This window comes from Coffea arabica, chromosome 3e (genome assembly GCF_036785885.1).
Source record: "Coffea arabica cultivar ET-39 chromosome 3e, Coffea Arabica ET-39 HiFi, whole genome shotgun sequence".
Taxonomy (NCBI): Eukaryota; Viridiplantae; Streptophyta; class Magnoliopsida; order Gentianales; family Rubiaceae; genus Coffea; species Coffea arabica.
Genome location: NC_092315.1, coordinates 32447198 through 32460723, shown reverse-complemented (window position 1 = coordinate 32460723; position 13526 = coordinate 32447198). Strand labels below are relative to the sequence as shown.

At 39.2% G+C, this 13526-nt stretch overlaps 1 protein-coding gene across 1 annotated transcript; it reads right to left on the bottom strand.

Moving 5' to 3' along the window:
* Nucleotides 1–9425: 9425 nt before the first annotated feature.
* Nucleotides 9426–12227, bottom strand: LOC113737519 (uncharacterized). Its single transcript, XM_027264744.2, has one exon. The coding sequence runs from the start codon at nt 12225–12227 to the stop codon at nt 9426–9428; it is 2802 nt and encodes a 933-aa protein (XP_027120545.2).
* Nucleotides 12228–13526: the final 1299 nt, after the last annotated feature.

Sequence of the window (13526 nt, the reverse complement as noted above, 5' to 3'; positions counted from 1 at the left end):
TGCGTATTTGTACAGTACACAACAATAGGTGCAACTTCTGGAAGAGACTGGGATTTTTATAGAAGCTGGACCATCACTGGCATTAGATTCTAGTCATGGATAAAGCGAAAAAGAGTAATTACCGTATATAAGAGCAACGGCAGGGGTATATAGATAATCAAACAGCACAATTGCTGCAATTTTTGTTCAAGATGTATTTATCTACAGAATAAATAAATAGAGTGCTCAAGTAGTGCATGGGGTAAAGTCAAAAAGTCCAAAGTCTTGGAGAACCTAAAGATAAAATGACAATTCAGATTGCTCCTAATTGATCCAATTAATTTGGGATTCTGAAATGACTGCTTAATTCTTCTGTTTGCCTATCTCTATACTAAAACAAATGAAATTAAGAAAATTAGTAGATTAATGTAGTATTTACTAATACTAATAAGATTCGTAAATGTTCCACGAAGCAGGATTGTTGGATTCGTGTCTTGCTACAGAAATAAACAATCTGCAATTTGAACGTTGATAAGTATTTTTAGAATATTTATTATCAGCTTTTAAAGGTAAGATTCAATTCATAATTTGTTTACTCTGAATGCTTTGAAAAAAAAGAAGTAAATGAACATTCTTTTTTCTTCTTTTTTTTTTTGTTTTTGCGTTTCTGTAAGCAATCCTAAAATCATAGTGGAGTTCGAGTAGGAAATAAGTCTCACATCTTATATTTCTGCCCCCCATTGCAACTCCCCAATTAGCATAAAAGTTTCTTCCTCTCCTCTGGAAATAGAAATTTCTTTTGATAATGATTATCTTCCGTTGTTTTCTAGTAGTTGCATAATGCAATTTTTTTCATTTTCATTTGATCTTGCATTAGCAATGTAAAGTTCTCTTCTCTTTTTTTTTGGTTGTTTTAGCAATAGAAAGTAAGTATTTAGTTAACGTCAAGCCCGAACATAAAAAACAAAATCCAAAGAATTTTCACTTCACTAATGGGATGAATTCCAAATTCCCCTTTGCTCTCCTACTTAATTAATGCCGTGTGAAGATTAGGTTCCAGCTGTATGTATGCCAGATGCAGGTACAGTTCATGCTTCCTGCTCCCAAGGATATGGACGAAAATCACACTAAGGACAAAGGGAACAACAGGCCAGACTCCAGAACAGACGCTGCATCAGTAATCACCATAGCGGTAATGCATAATGGGGCTTCTCTAAAGATGTCATATCTAGGACTAGGACTTGCTAGCTATAAAACCTATACAAATGAGAACAATTAAATGGCATTAATATTCTTCAAAATACTACGCTAGCAAACAAGTATAAATACTCGACAGTTAGGACAAAAATCATTATCCTAAAGAATGAATTTTGGAAAGTATAATATATTATGGGGTGGTGGTAAATCATTTGCTTGACAATGCGAGATGCGATCAATTGAGTATTGGAATTCAGCTTTTAATTGTTTTAACAAAAGCGCATGTTGAATAACTTTGTAACGCTTACGATTAAGAACTCTTATATTTGGCTCGCAAAACTTACATCCGATTTTAGGCCAAATTTTACATTAGGAACATAAGGAGAATGTAACCTTTTTTATCAAATAAAAATATGTGTGCCTTGTGAGGAATTTTTTTTTTTAAAGATCAATAGGGGATAAAGCCTAACGCCATGTTCAATGGACTAGTTTTATTAGATTAGGAAAATTTTGATGATAATAATTTTCCTAGGTTATTTTAAATATTATTTATTTGTATCATAAATTCATCTTTCAATACTTTTTATATTTTATCTCACATATATTATATTACAAAACAAAGAATAATGCAATAATTATTCCATATGTTATACACACTTACTCGAGCCAGAAATAATTATACACTTATTAAAAAAGATTTGCATGACATACTATGTGGATTAATCTTTACTAACGGAAGCATACAATCGTTACGAATGCAGATTAGCATGTAAGTTTTTTTTTTTTTTTGGGTATGCAATGACGACTATCTACCCTACTCCTACTCTATTGAGGGGAGTCGAATTTTTATACTTTTTGTGAGATGCATTAGCCGAATTTGAACCCCCGACTAAGTGTACGAGAGAGGTTTAAAGCATTGTTTTGAAAATCGGACCAAATCGATCGGTTCGACTGATCGGACCGCGAACCAATCATAGCTCCGATCTGATTCATACTTTAGATTGATTGGACATAAAAATCGGTTAGAATTGTTTAAACCATACGATCCGTTTAAACGGGCGATTTTCTGTTAAAGTGAAAAAAATTTTAAAAAAAGAATAGATTAACCCTAAAAACTAATTACTTAATACCGCATCCATTCACTTTTTTCTTATTTTTTTGCCTCTTATTAAGTTTACACCTCTATTTTTTATTTTCATGATTTCCTCCAAATTTCAAACTTTTTTTTAAAGTTGCAATCTCTAAATCCTAAAAAATATGAATGAAAATTTAAACTCATAATGTCTAATTTCCATAGGCATCGATTTTGTATAATTTGATTTGTGAAAATACAAATTCTTTGAAAATATTAAACTTTTTATCATATAAAGTCTTAAATTGGTCCAATACATGTTTTATTTTATGCATATATATTTCTATAAATTATTTTTAAAAAATTCATTGAGCTAGAGTTGAACCGGCCCTATCGATTGAATCTTGATTGAACAACTCGCCGATTCAATTAACTGTCCGAGTTTCAAAATATTGGTTTAAAGAGACTATCACTCACCATTGGACCAAGGCCTATGATTAGATAAAGGGTGGAATTTAAAATGTTGGAATTAAATAAAGGGATCTAAATGTATATTAGTATCTAGGGAAAATTGTATAAACCTCCTCTGAAATTTCTGACACTAGCACTCACCTTCCTTGTGGTTTAAAAAATAACACTGACTACCCTTGAACTTAAGGATTGTGTTGCAGATTCAATCCATGCTAGGAGAGTTACCATTAAAAAAATTATTTTTGAGAAGTGAGATAAAAAATTTTTACCTGATTTGTTATTCATGTTGCTTGCCAAGTTGTATTGACAAAGAATAACAAAACATGAAACTTATTAAGAATTAGTAAATTTAGGTACATGCCAATTTTGTCACAAGAGAACAGCAAGAAACTAGTTTCTACAATAATACAAAAAACGTATTAATCAAGTTCTTAGACTTTGAATGGTAGGGAATTACGTGTACAAATATATCAGTGGTAATATGGTACAGTAATACTTAGTTGTTTAGTAAATGGGTTTTGAACCCATTAACGGGTACCACAGGTAATGATAGTATTCTGTCACGGCCTCCTGGTTGATTTCTGGAATGATGTAAGATTTAATCGAGAAGAGTCAAGAATTAGGGAGATTGGAAGGAAATTGGGGAAACAGAGAAAGAAAGGGAAGAGAGGAAGAGAGAGCAAGAACAAGAAGCAGCAAAGAATTGTGATCAATAATCGTTTTCCTCATTACATGTGGGCTGTGACGCCCCGTATGACGGAAGGTTTTATTTTCTATATATCTTTGTTGGACGAGCGGAGGAGCGCAATGTTTGAACTTGGAAACGAAAAGAAAAGTTTTGAAAAAAGGCAAGGGCCAAATCCGGCCGCAAATCCGGCCAGTTCTTGGCCGGATTGCTGGCCGGATTGTTTGAACATTTTGAAAAAAAATTTGACTTAGCCACTGACTTGAATCCGGCCAAGAATCCGGCCGGAAATCCGGCCAGATTCCGCCCGGATTCTGACGTGGCAGAGTCGGTCATGAGCTTTGACCGGCTGTTTCCTCCCTTTTTATTCCACTTTTGCACCCAAAATATCTCATTTCTTCCCTGGTTCTTCCGTGAGCTTTGAGAGAAAAGAAAAACTCCATTTCTTTCCTTTGATTTCCTTCTTTGAATCTTGAGTTTTAATCGGTGGTTTTGGCAACTAGTTCACACAAGTGCTCACTATGGTGGTTTAAAGCTTTGGATGGATTGGTTTTTTGAAGGGAAGCTCTAAGTTGGTAGCTCTCTTGAATTTGAGGTGAGTTGATTATACAAGTTACTTTTGTTCTAGTATTGGTTATTTAATGGTTTGTAGTGGCCATGTGTGTTATTTTGTGGAGTATTTCATGGGTTGAAGGAAATTATGATGAATTTCTGATTTATTGGGTATTTTTCTGATTTTAAATGATTATGATTAGTTGGCTTGAATTGATGGATTGAAATGGTGTTAAATGAGGTGATTGTTCGTTAATTGTGATTGTTTACGGAAAAATTACGCTTGTGGTATAATTTCTGGTTTTAGGGTTTCAATTTGGGAATTTTTCCAAGGTTGACTTATGAGCTTCTAATTGGCTCAATTAAGGGGTATTGAGGCCCTAATTGGATATGTTTTATGGTTTGTGAATTGTATGAGCAATTGTGGTTAATTGCTATGTGATTGGGTTTGATTGTAGGTTGGAAAAAGAAAGGAATTAAGGGAAAATGCTGTCCGATTTTGAATAGCGTTGGTTGCCTTAAGTTTCAAGTGAAAGGCTTGGACTTGAATGATGAAATTGTCTTTTGGACAAGGATTGTGAGCCGTGGAGGTGAGTGACCTCAAACTATTTCCAACGTTACCTTTGCAATGTTTCTTGCATCATTTCTTTGATTGCATATCCTGTGTGCCGGCATATAAGTTCTTGACATGTTTTGGCTCAAATGAGTACTTGGAATTCGTGTACTGGACCCCAACGTCTTCTCCACTGTTTAATGTTCCTGTAGAGCCAATGGGCTCTTTCTCACTGTTTACTGTTACATGTTCAATGTTAACTGATTGTTTGGAGCGTTGGACGTCTAAGTACCATGTTTCACTGGCTCACGAGAGCAAAGAGCAATGAAAGTGCATTGATTACTGAATCATGACATTATTGACATGAACGATTGTGAAACCGATTTGATAACTGATTTCACTGGTTACTCGCTGAGCTTCTAGCTCACCCCAAAATGTTTTATTCCCCTCCACAGGGCTCAAGGCGAAGGAAGGGCTTGTAGTGTTTATCCTGGATTATCTCATGTATGGATTGAATTTGGATTTCCTTTTGTGTAATCGTTCATATTGGGATTGTATTGAACGTTTAGAATTGATTGGATGTGTAATAGTCAAGTTTTGGACTTCCTCTTGTATTATTATTGTGATCAAGGATCAGAGTAGTGCAGTAGAAGCGTGGACGCTTCGCTTTTGATATATTTGATTTATATTTGAGATTTTATCTTGTATTTGTTTGAGGACTGTAGTGATCGACTGAGTCCCGGCGAGAGCTGGGCAGGCGGCCCGTTGACCCCTCTGGTTCGCCTCAGGGGAAAATGGGGTCGTTACAGTTGGTATCAGAGCTTAGGCTTCAGATCTCTGTAGTGTATCCTAGGCTTGAAGTTTAGGATGCCGGACTGTGGGTATGGTTAAGTGATTGCTTGTAGGACCGAAATTCAGACAAGTAAGTGTTGTTTGATTCTTAGTGCTTGTTTGGAAGCTTGAGTGCCGTCTAAGGGATTCGTGACTTGATTATTGCAAGTGAAATGTCGAGGACGACATTCGTTTAAGGAGGGGAGATTGTGACGCCCCGTATGACGGAAGGTTTTATTTTCTATATATCTTTGTTGGACGAGCGGAGGAGCGCAATGTTTGAACTTGGAAACGAAAAGAAAAGTTTTGAAAAAAGGCAAGGGCCAAATCCGGCCGCAAATCCGGCCAGTTCTTGGCCGGATTGCTGGCCGGATTGTTTGAACATTTTGAAAAAAAATTCGACTTAGCCACTGCCTTGAATCCGGCCAAGAATCCGGCCGGAAATCCGGCCAGATTCCGGCCGGATTCTGACGTGGCAGAGTCGGTCATGAGCTTTGACCGGCTGTTTCCTCCCTTTTTATTCCACTTTTGCACCCAAAATATCTCATTTCTTCCCTGGTTCTTCCGTGAGCTTTGAGAGAAAAGAAAAACTCCATTTCTTTCCTTTGATTTCCTTCTTTGAATCTTGAGTTTTAATCGGTGGTTTTGGCAACTAGTTCACACAAGTGCTCACTATGGTGGTTTAAAGCTTTGGATGGATTGGGTTTTTGAAGGGAAGCTCTAAGTTGGTAGCTCTCTTGAATTTGAGGTGAGTTGATTATACAAGTTACTTTTGTTCTAGTATTGGTTATTTAATGATTTGTAGTGGCCATGTGTGTTATTTTGTGGAGTATTTCATGGGTTGAAGGAAATTATGATGAATTTCTGATTTATTGGGTATTTTTCTGATTTTAAATGATTATGATTAGTTGGCTTGAATTGATGGATTGAAATGGTGTTAAATGAGGTGATTGTTCGTTAATTGTGATTGTTTACGGAAAAATTACGCTTGTGGTATAATTTCTGGTTTTAGGGTTTCAATTTGGGAATTTTTCCAAGGTTGGCTTATGAGCTTCTAATTGGCTCAATTAAGGGGTATTGAGGCCCTAATTGGATATGTTTTATGGTTTGTGAATTGTATGAGCAATTGTGGTTAATTGCTATGTGATTGGGTTTGATTGTAGGTTGGAAAAAGAAAGGAATTAAGGGGAAATGCTGTCCGATTTTGAATAGCGTTGGTTGCCTTAAGTTTCAAGTGAAAGGCTTGGACTTGAATGATGAAATTGTCTTTTGGACAAAGATTGTGAGCCGTGGAGGTGAGTGACCTCAAACTATTTCCAACGTTACCTTTGCAATGTTTCTTGCATAGTTTCTTTGATTGCATATCCTGTGTGCCGGCATATAAGTTCTTGACATGTTTTGGCTCAAATGAGTACTTGGAATTCGTGTACTGGACCCCAACGTCTTCTCCACTGTTTAATGTTCCTGTAGAGCCAATGGGCTCTTTCTCACTGTTTACTGTTACATGTTCAATGTTAACTGATTGTTTGGAGCGTTGGACGTCTAAGTACCATGTTTCACTGGCTCACGAGAGCAAAGAGCAATGAAAGTGCATTGATTACTGAATCATGACATTATTGACATGAACGATTGTGAAACTGATTTGATAACTGATTTCACTGGTTACTCGCTGAGCTTCTAGCTCACCCCAAAATGTTTTATTCCCCTCCACAGGGCTCAAGGCGAAGGAAGGGCTTGTAGTGTTTATCCTGGATTATCTCATGTATGGATTGAATTTGGATTTCCTTTTGTGTAATCGTTCATATTGGGATTGTATTGAACGTTTAGAATTGATTGGATGTGTAATAGTCAAGTTTTGGACTTCCTCCTGTATTATTATTGTGATCAAGGATCAGAGTAGTGCAGTGGAAGCGTGGACGCTTCGCTTTTGATATATTTGATTTATATTTGAGATTTTATCTTGTATTTGTTTGAGGACTGTAGTGATCGACTGAGTCTCGGCGAGAGCTGGGCAGGCGGCCCGTTGACCCCTCTGGTTCGCCTCAGGGGAAAATGGGGTCGTTACATGGGCCCTACTTTTATAACCAATTCTAACAGACTTGTCAGACAGCTAACAACTGAATTTAACTACCTGATGATTGTACTAATTGGAACGGCATCGTATTGCCTTACCAAAGCTACACCGTTTTGCAAATCTACTGACTAATTATCTATTGCACTAACCAGTGCTCATTATTGCGTTTAAGGCCCTTTAGTTTGTAACCTGACAATTCCTTCCCCTTAAGAGCAGACTTGTCCTCAAGTCTGGAAGGCAGGAAACTGTCGTTCAATGAAGGACTTATCCTCCCAAGAAGCTTCCTCTGCCTCCAATTGACTCCATTTGATCAAGAACTGAATGGCAGGTTGCTCATTGCGCAAAATGACCCTTCTACTCAGGATTGCCTCTGGCTGTAAGGGACACTGGTCTTGTATATCTAATTCTGGCAGATTGACAGAACTTCCTCTCAACGTGCCCAGTTTCTTCTTGAGCAGTGAGACATGAAACACAGGGTGTAGTTTAGTGCCTGCTGGTAACTTCAGTTTGTAAGCCACTGAACCAACTTTCTCCTCCACCTCAAATGGTCCATAGTATTTTGCAGACAGCTTGAGGCACTTCCGTACTGCCACTGATTGTTGTCGATAAGGTTGAAGTTTCAGAAACACCCAATCCCCAACAGCAAATTCCCTCTCGGTCCTGTGTTGATCAGCAAAGTACTTCATTCTTTGCTGAGCCTTAACTAAGTTGTCCTTGATGCAATTTGATATTCTATTTCTTTCCTGGAGCATGTTAGCAGCTGCAGGTACCACAGAGTCTAAGTAAGGTCCCAGTGGCAAGGGTACTGGTTTATATCCAAACAGTGCTTCGAAGGGTGTCATTTTGAGGCTGGAATGGTATGTGGAATTGTACCACCATTCAGCCATTGGTAACCATTTGCTCCACTGTGAGGGCATTTCACCTGTCATGCATCTCAAGTAGCTCTCCACACACTGATTGAGCCTTTCACTCTGGCCATCAGATTGGGGATGGTAAGAGGACGTATAATGCAATTCTGTTCCCATCACCTTAAATAATTCCCTCCAGAATCCACTGGTGAAGACCTTGTCTCTGTCAGTGATGATGGATTCAGGTAGCCCATGTATTCTGAATATGTTGTCCAGAAAAACTTGTGCTACCACTTTAGCAGTGAAAGGATGAGTGAGCCTAATAAAGTGACCAAATTTAGTGAATCTGTCAATTACCACTAGTATGGTATCATACCCTTGAGACTTAGGCAGCCTTTCAATGAAGTCCATGGAAATGTGAGTCCAGGCCTGTGTGGGAATGGAAATTGGTTGCAGCAGGCCAGGATAAGGTACATGTTCAGACTTATTCCTTTGGCAGGTGTCACAGTTCCGTATGAATGTGATCACTTCCTGTTTCATTCCTGGCCAATAAAACAGTGACTTGATCTTCTGCCAACAACTCTTCTGTCCTGAATGCCCTCCTACTGCTGAGCCATGAAGTACTTGAAGAATGTGGTTCCTAGTGTTATTGGCACTTCCCACATATATCTTCCCTTGGTATCTCAGTACTCCATCCACTAATTTATAATCAGTGTGAGCAGTGGAATCCAACAGTAGTTGAGCCATGATTGTTTGGCAGTGGTCATCCCTGTCATAACTGTTCTGCAACTCTTCCAGCCAACCCGGCCTGACAGCAGTAATAGCCAGGCAGGAATTATTTGTATTGACTGACTCAGCTTCATGCCTCCTAGATAAAGCATCTGCAACTTGATTTTCAGAGCCCTTCCTATACTGTATCTCATAATCCAGCCCCATTAGTTTTGTCATCCACTTATGCTGCAGAGCAGTGTTCAGTTTTTGATCCAGTAAATATTTTAGTGACTGATGGTCTGTCCTGATTACAAAGTGACTCCCCACCAGGTAATGCCTCCATTTTGTGACTGCTAATACCAACGCAAGAAGTTCCTTTTCATAGACTGATAGTTCTAAGTTCTTAGGTGACAGGGCTTTGCTCAAAAAAGCAATGGGGTGCCCTTCTTACATTAGCACTGCCCCAATTCCTCCTCCACCACAAATGCTTTCTTGAAGTTTGGTAAACTAAGAACTGGGGCTGAACACATTAACTCCTTCAAGTGCTCAAAAGCTGTTTGTGCTTGTGTACTCCATTTGAAGCTATCCTTCCTGAGTAGTTCAGTCAAAGGTTTGCACACCTGTCCATATTGCCTAACAAACCTCCGGTAGTTGCCAGTTAGTCCCAAGAACCCCCTCAGCTCCTTGACAGTTTTAGGTACAGGCCACTGTAAGATACTACTAACCTTGGAGTCATCCATTCTCACCCCCTGATCAGTAATGGTATGCCCCAAATAGTCTATTCTTTTTTGGGCAAATGCACATTTGGATTTCTTCACATATAACTGGTTATCTCGGAATAGGTTCATCACAATTCTCAGATGTTGGAGATGTTCCTCTAGTGTGGAGCTGTACACTAAAATATCATCGAAGAAGACTAGGACAAACTTCCTCAGGTAAGGTTGGAAAACCTGGTTCATTAATGACTGAAAGGTGGCAGGAGCATTCGTGAGGCCAAAGGGCATTACCAGGAATTCAAAGTGTCCACAATGGGTCTGGAAAGCTGTTTTGAAGGTGTCCTGTGGCTTTACTCTGATCTGATGGTAACCTGCTGTCAAATCCAACTTAGTTTTGAACACTGCTCCTGCTAGCTCATCCAGCAACTCATCTACATTGGGTATTGGAAATCTATCTTTGACAGTGAGCTCATTCAACTTTCTATAGTCTACACAGAATCTCCAGGTTCCTTCTTTTTTCTTGACCAACAATACAGGAGAAGCAAAGGGACTGTTGCTGTGCTTTACAATGCCTCTGTGTAACATTTCAGTCACCTGTTTCTCTATCTCCTCCTTGTGGCAGTGAGGGTATCTGTAAGGTTTGAGTTTGAAGGGTTGAGCATCTGGTTTAAGCGGTATCTCATGGTCCACACTCCTGGTAGGAGGTAATGAGGTGGGAGTTTGAAATACATCTTCAAACTCCTGCAGTAGTTCCTGAACTGCCTGTGGTATGGAATCCAGTATGCTCTCCTTAATCTGGTGCGAGTGCATAGCCATGCACATCTGTTTTTTGTATTCAATGAAGGTCCTCAAATCCTTTCCCCTGATCAGGTCCATGTCACACTTATCTGCTTGGCCATGCAGATGAATCTCCCCTCCTTCATGGTGTAATGAAATTCTAAGCTGTTGGAAGTCAAAGGTGATGGGGCTGAAGTGTGTCATCCAGTCCACTCCTAGTATGATATCCCATCCTCCCAGTTCCATGGCTTTGAGATTGAACTTGAATTGATGCTGATTGATACTCCATTGCACACCAGGACAGACAGCATTGCTGGTAACATAGGTCCCATTTCCCATGACCACAAAAAAAGGTTGATCCACCCACTGATATTTAATATCCATCCCAATGGCCAGCTCACTACTGATAAAGCTGTCAGAACTTCCAGTATCCACTAAGATGAGCACCTCTTCCCCATCCAAAACTCCTGTCAGTGTAATGGTTTTTCTTTTCAATGCCTCAGATAGGGCATGCAAGGACATTTCCATCGTTTGGCCTAGATTTCCAGTTTGTTCATCTTGTTCACCCAGAGCATCTTCAAATGTAGCTTCCTTCTCTTCTTCTAAGGTCAAGCAGTTCATGTGGCCACTCTTACATTGATGCCCCACTCCATACTTTTCCCCACATTTGAAGCACAATCCATTACTTCTTCTGTATTGTATTTCTTGTGTAGAAAGCCTCCTAGGTTCTTTGGTGCCTTCCTGCATACCCCCCGACTTAGGAGGTCTATGGCTGTTGTGGAAGGGAAGTTTATATGAAACAGTTCCTGGAGCAGGAGTAGTGCTTCTGGACAACCCCAACCTGTTTTCTCCTATAGGTTTGACATTTTCTTTAGAACTCTTATGCTGCAGTTTCAAGGAGTACTCTTGCCATTGTGACAGCTCAAATGCTTCAACCAAGGTTGCAGGCTTCAACATCTTAATCATAGGCTTGATCTCTTCCTTCAGTCCACTCAAAAAGCTAGAGATGAAGTACTTCTCATCCAGATTTCGATTTCTTATCATCATCAAGGTCTTTAATTCCTCGAATTTCTCCTGGTATTCTTCCACACTATCTACTTGCTGTAGTTTATTAAATTCTTCTACTATATCTCTACAAGTCCTGTCATTGAATCTGAGACACAGTAATTCCCCAAATTCTTCCCAACTAAGTCTAGGTTTCTCCATTCTTACCCCTTGGAACCACCTATCAGCCTTGCCTTCTAAATACATTTCAATGACATCGACTTTATGTTCTTCAGGAACTTGATAATTCAGGAAATATTTGTTGCATTTACGCAGCCATTCTCTAGGATTCTCTCCAGTAAACATTTGCAAGTCAATTTTAGGAGGATTTGGAATTTGAAACTTACTCCAATCCTTCTTGAAGTTCCTCTGAGTCTCATACTCCAGGAGTAGCCTCTGATGAGCTGGTGGTGTTGGTAGAAGTGGCGATTGATCTATCACTCTACCGCCTCCTTCGGTTGTCTTCTCCTTCTCACAGGACATTTTAGTCAGTAGGTCGTTGAATTTCTGTTCAAGAACTTGATTGAGATTCTGCTCCATTCCTGTTATCAGACTCTCCATTCGCTTGTTACTTTCTTCAAGCTCCATCTTCAAGTCCTTCTTATCCTGTTGGTGCTCTGCCTTCGACGCCTGTATGGCCTCCACTAGCTCTTGGAGCTTAGCTTCTTGTTTCCTCACTTGTTCTTCTATGGTGCGGAATCTGGTACTTTTTGCCATTGATTGTGGTTCAGTTTCCGAGGATTAACTGCTCTGATACCACTTTGTCACGGCCTCCTGGTTGATTTCTGGAATGATGTAAGATTTAATCGAGAAGAGTCAAGAATTAGGGAGATTGGAAGGAAATTGGGGAAACAGAGAAAGAAAGGGAAGAGAGGAAGAGAGAGCAAGAACAAGAAGCAGCAAAGAATTGTGATCAATAATCGTTTTCCTCATTACATGTGGGCCCTACTTTTATAACCAATTCTAACAGACTTGTCAGACAGCTAACAACTGAATTTAACTACCTGATGATTGTACTAATTGGAACGGCATCGTATTGCCTCACCAAAGCTACACCGTTTTGCAAATCTACTGACTAATTATCTATTGCACTAACCAGTGCTCATTATTGCGTTTAAGGCCCTTTAGCTTGTAACCTGACATATTCCCATTAACAGTCCTTGTACCCGCATTGGTGGCACGGCGACGGCTTGAGGCCTGAGAGCGTAGCTGTGAAAAATTTCAACATAATGCCATTTTCTTACTTTTTAATCAAATATCCAAGTATTCAAGTATTGAAGCTTGTAATATTTGAGCGAATATCATCTGGAATGAATGTTAGTGGGTTAGATTTGATTTTCTAAAACATTGGTGAAGCGTGGTAGAGGATTATGGATGATGGATGAGATATTTTTGGTTAAAGAAGAGAAACAACTGAGGAAGAAGATGAAGAACGTAAGTAAAGAAAGATAAAAAAGAGGTTGTTTGTGACAGTCCCACCTCCGGCGAATCAAAGGGTTCGACGGACCGTTTGTCCATCTAATATTTAGTACTACTCCTTTACAACTCACATATGCACAAATGAAAATTTCCTAATATCTAATTGTATAGAGGCTATAACAATTCCAGGCAGCTGATGAATAGATGAACAAAACAACTCTGAAGGAAAGCGCAAACCTGCTAATTTATCCAAAGAACTATTAGGTTTTCCGAAAATATGAGAAATGGAAGAGGACAAATCTTTTAATAGAACCCGAATTCTTTGCAACACATTACGCCACTTCGATACCATCCCAGAGTTCAACAATCGAAACAAAATTTCCAAATCCACATCAACTAGCAATTTTTCTACCTCTGTATCTTTATAAAGCTGTAGCTCATGTAAACTCTTCGTCAAAGCATCCACCTCCCTAAACTCCTTAAAATAAGAACAAATCAAATGCCCCTCATGATCCCTAGGCAATCCACCCCTAATAGGCACGCCCCTGAAAAACGCATGCATCCGTGTTTAGTTTAACAAATGGACAGAACAGCCTC

Bases quoted from the DNA above. Each gene is read 5' to 3' on its own strand.
- LOC113737519 (XM_027264744.2), bottom strand. From the start codon at position 12,227: ATGGCAAAAAGTACCAGATTCCGCACCATAGAAGAACAAGTGAGGAAA.